Source organism: Halichoerus grypus, chromosome 6 (assembly GCF_964656455.1).
Source record: "Halichoerus grypus chromosome 6, mHalGry1.hap1.1, whole genome shotgun sequence".
In the NCBI taxonomy this organism is placed as follows: Eukaryota; Metazoa; Chordata; class Mammalia; order Carnivora; family Phocidae; genus Halichoerus; species Halichoerus grypus.
Window position 1 is genome coordinate 20628252 of NC_135717.1, and position 10250 is coordinate 20638501.

At 43.4% G+C, this 10250-nt stretch overlaps 1 protein-coding gene across 9 annotated transcripts in view; it reads right to left on the minus strand.

The window, feature by feature from the left end:
- The window catches only part of TNRC6A (trinucleotide repeat containing adaptor 6A), a 100766-nt gene extending 93284 nt beyond the window's left edge, over positions 1 to 7482 (minus strand). For 3 of the 9 annotated variants that reach the window (XM_036112484.2, XM_036112486.2, XM_036112482.2), the window contains exons 1-2: positions 7033 to 7480; positions 6623 to 6670 (exon numbers count right to left, since the gene is read on the minus strand). In XM_036112484.2, coding sequence (XP_035968377.2) covers positions 6623 to 6670; positions 7033 to 7037 — 53 coding nt within the window. In that variant the 5' untranslated portion in view covers positions 7038 to 7480. Of the gene's footprint in view, positions 1 to 4232; positions 4398 to 6622; positions 6671 to 7032 lie in introns of those variants that run through there. The other 6 variants (XM_036112483.2, XM_078074677.1, XM_036112489.2 and 3 more) reach the window with 4 other exon arrangements.
- Between the last annotated feature and the right edge of the window lie 2768 nt (positions 7483 to 10250).

A 10250-nucleotide genomic window follows, 5' to 3' on the forward strand; every position in this document is an offset into this window, starting at 1 on the left:
AAATTTAAACTATATTTATTTCCATGGGTCCTCTTCTTTTTTTTTTTTTTTTTAAGAAAGAAACTACGCCTTTGTCGAACGTTACTTTCTCTCTTTCAATCTTAAAATCTCCCTTTTTGTTGCTACTATTCAGCTTCTCTGATATCCTCCCTGTAACAAGTTGTTTCTTACTCTCTGGGGAGCCATGACCCTTTGAAACCAGATAAATGCTAAGGACCATCTCTTTTTTTAAAGCACACATTCAATCTTTCCAACTGCTTCATACCATCTGTATTCCCGTATGGGATCCAGGAGGAGAATCTCTGTTCAGTGGGGCATCCTTTCAGGATGCAGATCAGAAGCCCAAGCTCTAGGTTTCATTTTCTTTCCCGGGTTATCAGTTTATCAGTGGTGAAAGTTGAAAACAAGCAACTTTTATGTCTAACAATTAGGGAGCTACCTTCAGAATGACCCTTCAAAAAAGTGCAATCGTTACAAGCGATCAGTTTAAACACGAAGACCTGTAATTACTGTAACCTCAACTATTTAAAATTGTATCTCAGTTTGACCTAATTGTTGGCATGTCTGAAAATGAAAGAAACAGAGTGAGCATGAAGGTAAAAGTAAAGTACTGGGTCCACTTTCAGCTAATCTGCTTAAAAATAGTGGGGGCAGGAGCCTGACGTGATGTCCTTAGAGCACATCACCTATGCACTATTCCTGCCAAAAAGGTTTCACTGAATCTAATCCTACAGAAACCATCAGAAGAATCCAAACTGAAGCCTGCAAAAACTAGTCTGGACTATTCCAAGATGTCAATGTCATGAAAGGGGAAGAAAAGGGTAAGGAGCAGCTCCTGATGTAGGGAAATTACAGACAACTAAAAGCAACCCTGGGTAAGGGAATGAAGGGGAAAAAAACCCAACATATTTAAAAAGATACTACTGGGACAGTTGGGAAAATTTGAATATGGACAGAAAGGCATTGTGACAACGTTAAACTTACCCACGCGTGATAATGTGATTGTTATATAGAATGCCTTGTTCTCAGGAGATGGGTGTTGTCCTACTTGGGGATGAACTGACATGATAGAACGATACGGCAAGATACGAACAATCGGTAAACCTAGGGAGAGGTACAGGTGTTCACCACCTCATTCTTGCTATTTTGCTGAAGGTTAGAATGATTTTTTAAAAATTTTAAATGGGAGGACATTTTCTTGACTTTGAGTGAGAGACTGTCATAAGTCTGTCTGAGCAGAAAACATACAGCACATTCTGTTTTAGTCTCTCCAATCATGGGAAATGCTTCTGAGGTTGTCAGAAAACAGAGCTGTAAGGGACTTTAATTTATACTTGCAGACTTACTTCAGATGCCAAAAACACAAGGGGTTACAGAGTGGTACTCAGACTTTTTAATGATGTTCATATTTAAATTTTCCACAGAGGGTTGTTACGCATTTTTAAATTAAGCTTACAGTTTGTGATTCATTTATTCTATCAATTGACTTACCACATAGCTGCCAAATTAAGCTAGAAAGAAACCTACCAATATGAATTTGTTGGCCTACAAACCGTTATCGCAGGAAGGCAACAGAAAAGCTTAACAAAATTGGAAGATAAATATATATATTTCTTTTTTCAGATAAAGGTTGATGAATTCCAAGAGTAGGGTCCACCTTAACTAGAGAGACCTGATGCTCTGGTTTATTCCTGTTGTCCCTAGTCTTTTCTTATTTAGCACCTGTCCCAGGCAAAAGTGCCTCAGATAACAATGTCCCAGTTTAGATGCTACATTATATGGCATTACAGCATCTTTAACAATTTTTCTTAAATGATGGTGTTTTAATAGTTGGTTTTGGGGGAAAAATCAGCTAACATGAAGTGTGTAACTTTTTTGTTAGACAATATACCCTACATTATAGTAATTAATTACTAAAATGGAACAAAATACATTGAGATAAGTGTTCTTCCATTTTCAGAAAGGAGAAACCAAAGTTGTTTTTCTATTGTGCGTATAAAATATTGCACATTTGTAAGACCTCAGTAGTTAGAGTCAAAAGGCCTGTTGGAATCCCAGCTCTGTCACTTGAGAGAATATAACCTTGACTAAGTTACTGGATCTGTCTTACCTATAGCTTTCTCATTTGTAAAATGGAAGAGATCAGAATACTGGCCGGTCTCTCTGATGTCATGGTCCGGCTCTAAACACTGAATGATTCTATGGCTCTGGCCTCCAAAATAATTTTTTTTAAATTATATCAGTTGTCTTAGATTTTTTTTACAACTAGAAAATGTAACTTACCATCTTCTCTCACCAAACTCCTATTTCTGTTCTAACCTCTCTTCTGTTCAGAGGCTGGGTCAATCTCCCATTCACCCAAGATGGTGTTTAGACCCCTCTCACAACTAATCCCAGCTTAGTTAGCTGCCAAATCCCAGATTCCACTTCCTCAGTATCTCCCACTCTCAGCTCTTTTCTCCCACCACTGTAATTCAGGTCTTCATCAACACCTGCCTTATTCTATCATATCACACTACCCTACCCAACAGCATGTAATAGCTCCATACTACCGAAAAGATCTATGCCAGAAGTCCCCAACTTAATATTCAAGAACCTCTGCATCTGCCCCTGCTGTTCCACGTCAATCCAACCAAACCACCCACTGCTATTTCAAAACTCCCTGTACGGGTGCCTGGGTGGCTCAGTTGGTTAAGCGACTGCCTTCGGCTCAGGTCATGATCCTGGAGTCCCGGGATCGAGTCCTGCATCGGGCTCCCTGCTCGGCAGGGAGTCTGCTTCTCCCTCTGACCTTCCCCCTTCTCATGTGCTTTCTCTCTCATTCTCTCTCTGTCAAATAAATAAATAAAATCTTAAAAAAACAAAACAAAAAAAAAAAACAAAAACTCCCTGTACTTCCTGGATTTTGTGCCATTAGTTCTGTTGTTTTTATACTGCCCTTTTCTCTGCCTTTCAAAATTGACTTCATACTTTAAAGTTCAGTTCTAGAGGCGCCTGGGTGGCTCAGTTGGTTAAGCGTCTGCCTTTGGCTCAGGTCATGATCTCAAGTTCCTGGGATAGAGACCCACATCAGGCTCCCTGCTCAGTGGGGAGCCTGCTTCTCCCTCTCCCTCTGTGCCCCTACTGCTTGTGCACTCTCTCTGTCTCAAATAAATATTTTTTTAAAAAAATTAAAAAAAAATAAAGTTCAGTTCCAGTGGTGACCACCCCCATCTAGACATTACAGTTCCCTCTTTTGAATGCCCATGATACTGACATAAAGTGACAATTTTAATGGCCAACAGTGAATTAAGAAATATAGCTTACCCCAGGTAGTAAACTAAATTTCTCTTGTGCCAATTTTGTTTAACTGGCCCTGGCTACCTGGCACACTGCCTTGAAGATTTGCCACTGGGGCGCCTGGGTGGCTGAGCTGGTCAAGCATCTGCCTTTGGCTCAGGTCATGATCTCAGGATCCTGGGACTGAGTCCCGCATCGGGCTCCCTGCTCAGTGGGGAGTCTGCTTCTCCCTCTTCTCCTCCCTCTGCTTCATGCCCACTCGTGCTCTCTCTCACTTACTTTCTCTCTCTCAAATAAATAAATAAAATCTTAAAAAAAAAAAGATTTGCCACTTAGCAGAGGGAAAGGAGAATGGCAACACAACACTGACATTCAGAAACTAGAGGGCTCAAACTAGGGGCCCACACAATAGGATTTGGACTTCCATGGTATTAAAGATGTAAAAATTAATTTAACATTTAAATATTTAACATTAAAAGTTCATACGTTTGGTTATCTTCGGGGAATATGAAGATCTAGAATGACGGTTCTCAACTGGGGGTGATTTTGCCCCCCAGAGAACATTTAGCAATATCTAAAGACATTTCTTTTTTTTTTTTTTTTAAGATTTTATTTATTTGAGAGAGAGAGAATGAGAGAGAGAGAGCACATGAGACAGGGAAGGGTCAGAGGGAGAAGCAGACTCCCTGCTGAGCAGGGAGCCGGATGCGGGACTCGATCCAGGGACTCCAGGATCATGACCTGAGCCAAAGGCAGTCGCTTAACCAACTGAGCCACCCAGGTGCCCTCTAAAGACATTTCTGAATGTCACGACTGGGCGGGGAGTGCTACAAGCAGATGCTGCTGACCATCCCACAAGGCACAGGGCAGACCTCACAATAATAAATTCTCTGGTCCAAAAACGTCAACAGAGCCCAGGTTAAGAAACTCTGATCTAGCAGTATCGAATGTACCTGTGGGTTCTGCCTCCTCAAAGATATTTTCAAATTTTTCAAGATGAAGAACCATGCCTCTAGTAAGAGACGATACAATATGATCTGAAGCCTGACAGCTCCTCCAATACCAGTGATGTGGCTTCCTGAAAGTTATTTAACCTCTTTGTGCCTCAAAGTCATCATCTGTAAAACAGGAATAATAGTACCTACCTCACACAGTGATCCAGGGATCGGATGAGTCCATGCAAAGTCTTCAGAAGAATGCGCCAGGCAGATAGTAAGCATTCAGTACATATAGCTATTTCTGCTCTTCCCCTCCCAAGTGCCTAGCCTTGCATTTGGAACATAGAAGATGCTCAAGAAATGTTTGCTAAAGGAATACAGAATAAGGCCTTGATTTCCTGGGAAAGCATAAATGCTTCAAGACATACACACTCTCCTTATTTGGAAAAAAGGAAGCAGAGAGCTAGAGACGGAGTAGAAGGAAAACATTTGCCCACCTAATCACACCTCTCCCTCCTTGGAACCTTTTAACCTTTAGGCAATGCTACCCTCTCACAGTCTTGATGTGCTGCCTTGTAACCTCCTAGTAATTGTTCTTCCTTTTCATGCCTGATGACTTACTGTAGAGCCATCCTCAAATATGGGATGAGATGGTAACTTAACCTCTACACCATCTACCTTGTATTAGTTATTTATGGACATATGACAGTCTTCCTACCAGATTGTACATATTCTCTGTGGCCAGAAATGACATTTAACTCCTTTTTATACAACCCAAGGGGGCTCACACACCTTAGGAACTGATTGGCCCAAACCTCTCGTTTTATAGATTACACACAAAGAGGCTAAGTGATTTGCCAAGAGTCAAGGTCATATTGTAAGTGGCAGGGCTGGGATTCAAACTCTGATACATAACCCATATAGAGACTCTTAAGTTCTCTCCAACTATAATAGATTATGAAAATTATACCTGTGGTAGAGGCAATTTTTAATTAAGCCCCAGAAAACCTCCATAGAAATTATACTGATATAGTTACCTGACAAAGCAAAAATGGGAGGAGAAATAGACTCCAAGCTCCTTTCTGCTACTGAAAATTCAACCTGTTTTCTTTAATGGTCTCATATCTTAACATTTTTTTTTTAAAGCTTTTGACAACAAAACTTATTAAATGTCCAAAGAACAGTTGTTTAATCAGTGATGTCAGGCTTGATTTCCTTGAACCAGTCCCCATTATTATAAGAAATGATAACTATAAGGAAATCTCTTATTCGGTAAGCCAATGATGTCCATCCTTCACCCACTGAAAAGATTTTTAACTATCACCTTAACAGATTAATATCTATAAAACTCAAAAGACCAGCAATTTGGGATGATTTTATATGGTGAAAAATATTCATATGATTTGAACTGAGTGTTATTAACCTCACCATAAACCTAAAACTTATCATCGTTAAGGACAAACTACATTAAGACCTGAGATAGGAGAGATTTTATTTTATCCTGTCCAAGTGAAAAAGAAAGCAGCTCACTGATAAGGTTCATCTAGAAGTTTCTCTGAGTCTCCCGATATGATTCAAAAGAAAACGGCCAATAAAGAAAAGACCGTAAGAAAATGAATTTGAAAAAGAGTTAAATACGGTGCAATACTCTGATCAGAGCTTTAAGCAATTACAGCTCACTAAAGCTAAACGTTTCCATAAAGGCAACGTTTAAAAACCAAAAAAACTCCCTTTGTGGTGATGATTTAAGTTACCAGTGCAAAAACACTCAGGCCCAGTAGAAACGATAACCACTTACTGGGAACAGATTTTTTAATTATTTTACCAGTTGATAAAAAAGAGCACACACCGAACACAGACACAAATGTAGTTTCAAAAGAAAACAAAACGCAGTTTATGCTCCGTAAAGTTCAAGGGCAAAACTGTTTCCAGTGCAACAGAATCTGCCTGACTACAACGTGTTGGGGAGGGAAAATGCGAACATAGTATCTTCTTATAAAGGCAACAATTTGAGTTACAAAGTAATAACGGGGAAGCCAAAACAGTTTGACAGCCCGCCATAAGGGCCGCCTCAATCATGAGTCACACAATGCCTGCAACCATTTACAATAGTAATTAATGCACAAGTCCCCTAATTAAATTCTAAAAGGGTGAGAATGCTTTAACTAAGTTTACAAGAATTGCTTTTCGCTGTTTTTTCTTCCCCCAAAGAAAAGAACACACGCGTAATTACGCATCTCCCCGCAATCCCTCCATCCAATATTCCCTCCGGCCTCTTCTCCCGAATGTCTATTCCCTGCGAGCGAAAAGAAAATGACACGGGGGAACTTCTAAACCCAGAAAGGGCGAACCAGAGTGGAAACACACGATTAATGGGGCGACAGACGGAAGCTCGCCCATCTTACCTGCTAAGATTCCTTTCTACGTCTTTGGTAGCTTTAGCTTCCAATTCTCTGCAAGAGAAAAGAAAGAGAGAGAGGGAGAGATGCGCGTGAAAACGGAGCTGCTGCGGCAGAGGCTCGCGCCGGGGCGGATGGGGGGGGAGGGGAGCCCGGGGGTGCTCACAAAGCTGCGGGGCTGCAGCCCGGACTGCGGGCAGGCGGCGCGGGCGAGCCGCAGCCCCCGGCCCGGCCCCAGGGGCGCAGCGCGGCCCCTCCGGGCCTCCCGCCCGGCCTCCGCAGCGGCGCCCCCGCACCCCCCTAGCCGGGGCCTGAGGTCTCGGGGACGCCCGCCGCCGCCGCCGCCCGCGGTCGCGGGGCCCTGCGGCAGTGCCCCAGGCTCCTCCCGCCCGCATGGAGGCCCCCGCCCCACTCACCTCATGTGTGTAAAGTGCACGAGCAAGTGGGGCGCGGCGAGTGAGGCTCGCGAGCCTCAAGCCCTCCGCAGCGCCGCGGGGAGAGGCCCGAGCCGCTGCACCAGCGCCATTTTCTACACCGACCCGCTGCCGCCGCCGCCGCCGCCACCGCCGCCGCCGCAGGCCCCAGACCGGAAGTGAATGCCCTGTTCGGCAACCCCTTCCGGGGGCGCCGCGGCCACCGGCCTCAAGATGGAGGCCGTAGCAACTAACCCAGCAGCCGGGGCAGGCCCTTGGCAACCGCCCGGGTGCGGCTCGCGGCTAGCGGCCAGACCTCCCTGAGTGGGGGGTCACCGCCTCCGAGGCGCCCCGCACAGCGGCTGGGGGGCCCGCCGAGCCCGGGCCCAGCCTCTGTCGCCTCGTCCGGCTGCGATCCGACTGGAGTCCCGCCCCTCCTCCTCCTCCTTCTTTGCTGCGACACAAGTTTCCTTCCCTGCCGCCCGGCCCCTCCCCCACCGAAACACACCAAAAAAAAAAAAAAAAAGGCTAAACCGCAAATTCTACCCCTGCCGCAGCAAGATGAGCTCGCGCGGCTTTTGAAACCCGCCACTTGTAATTATTTTTGACCTTGGGCCAGTTATTTAACCTCTCTGCTCCTCTGCTTCCTCCTCAGGTAAAGCATGCATACCTGAGGCGGACTATGAGGCTTAAAAGCGATTTTTATCCACCGAATTTTGCAGACTGTTTGACTCAGCAATTCCACTGGCACGAATTTCTGTTCGGAAAACAATCCTGGATATCTACAAATAGTTCACCGTCAACATGTTAAGTCACGGCAATGATGATGGTGAAAAATTGTAAACGGCCAAAATGTCCAACACTGAGGTGGCTTTAAAAACTGAACTACTGGCGTGCGTTAGGGTACTGCAAAAATGTTGGGAAGAGTAACGGCGTGGGGGCAAGTGGTTACAATAGAGTAAGTGAGAAAGCGGGTTCCAAACTCGCTCCCACGGTAGGAAACATGTAGATACAATACGATACATATGTGTAGTAAAGTAAAAATACCTAAGTGTCCATGGGAGATTCACACATACCTGCAGGTAGATACAGCAATATACTTACATGTAGATACAATAAGATACATGTGTTCCTGTGTCTATGTGGATCTCCTTTCCGTCCTCTCAAAACGCCTTTTTTTTTTTCTAATCAAAAAATGATCCCTCCTTTCTGTGCTTAAAATCCATTCCTTCTCGCAAACCTCACTCTAAGGATCATCCCATTTTCCTCTTTCTAAACTAGGTCTTTCTTTCCACTGGCTTTAAAACATGCCCAAATCTCTCCCATTAAAAAAACAAAACCTCCTTTCACTGCCCCGTTTTTATCCTCTCTGAGGGAGATGTGTAATAAATAAGTTAAAGAATAAATGAATGATTGCACAGAAAGTCCTAAAGCATATGCACCAAAATGTTCAGGGATGGTATTATGAAGATTTTAATTTTCTTCATGTATCTGGCTTTTTTGTTTTGTTTCATTTTTATACAATGAGCATGTTAAAACACACACACAATTAAGAAAACCAAGTTTATAGGGGCGCCTGGTTGGTTCAGTTGGTGGAGAATGTGACTCTTGATCTTGGGGTTGTAACTCTGAACCCCACATTGGGTGTAAAGATTACTTAAAAAATAAAATTTGTTTTTTTAAGGAGAGGGCCAGAGGGAGGAGGGAGGGACAGAGGGAGAGAGAAAATCTTAGGCAGGCTCCAAGCCCAGAACTGAGCCCAAGGCAGGGCTTGATCTCAGAATGCTGAGATCATGACCTGAGCGGAAATCAAGAATCCAACACTTAACCGACTGAACCACCCAGGCGCCCCAAAAATAAAACCTTAAAAAAAGAAAAAATCAGGTGGGGCGCCTGGGTGGCTCAGTCGGTTAAGGGCTGGATTCTTGATTTCCGCTCAGGTCATGATCTCAGGGTTCTGGGATTCAGTCCTCGTGGGGCTCCCTGCTCAGTGGGGAGCCTGCTTCTCCCTCTCCCTCTGCCTCTCCCCCTGCTTGTGCACTTTCTCCTTCTCTGTCAAATAAATAAAATCTTTTAAAAAAATCAGGTTTACACAATGTAAAATGTAAAGGGCACCAAATAAATGCTAAGTGACTTTCCTTTTCCGGCCATCATCCCTAAGGTCCATCCATACATATATTTGGTTTGGTTTTCTTTTATGGTTCTTTCTACTTAAAATGTTAAAAATTATATTACATCACTTCTTTAGGAATTAAAAAATATGAACATGTATGTATAGCACAGTATGCTTTCATACCAGGTTTATGAATAATTTTCCATGACAGCGTAACACAATGAAAACTACCAACATTTACAGAGCTGTTAAGATTAGCTGATTTTTTAAAAAATTAGACTTCCTTAGGCTTGAATAACCCACTGGTTGTCAATTGGGACATTTAGCAATGTCTGGTTTTGGGTTGTCACAACTGGAAGCTACTACTATCTACTGGGTAGAGGGCAGGGGTTCTGCTAAACATCCTACAATGCAAAGGACAGCCCCACAACACGAGAGTATCTGAACCAAAATGCCATTAGCACCTAAGATTGGGAAACCCTAGAGCTAATTCCCAGCCCCAGGGAAGTTGAGAAAGTAGCATTTCTTGATGATCTTTCCAGAGTGATTTGACATGACCCCTCCAGGGCTGCATTATGAAGTCATGCTAATCACTTTTTAATGAGCTCTTATGCATAGAGGTAGATCAAAGAAGAATGACCTTGTAAGACCAGCAGGGATTCCTTATCAGTAAACTTCTAAGGAATGTTGTCTTCTTATTATCATTTCTCATTACTAAATAAGTAGTCTCTCTTTCTACTGAATATTTCGCATTATCATACATATTCTAGTAACTTCCACTTAAAAAAAATACTTAACACAATGAGCACTGAATAACGTATAGAATTGTTGAATCATTACATTGTACACCTGAAACTAATATAACACTGTATATTAACTATACTGGAATTAAAATTTAAAAAGAAAACATACAAAACAGGGTAAAGGGATGAGTGAAATAGGTGAAGGGGATTAAGAGTATACATATCACGGGGCGCCTGGGTGGCTCAGTCATTAAGCGTCTGCCTTCGGCTCAGGTCATGGTCCCAGGGTTCTGGGATCGAGCCCCGCATCGGGCTCCCTGCTCGGCGGGAAGCCTGCTTCTCCCTCTCCCACTCCCCCTGCTTGT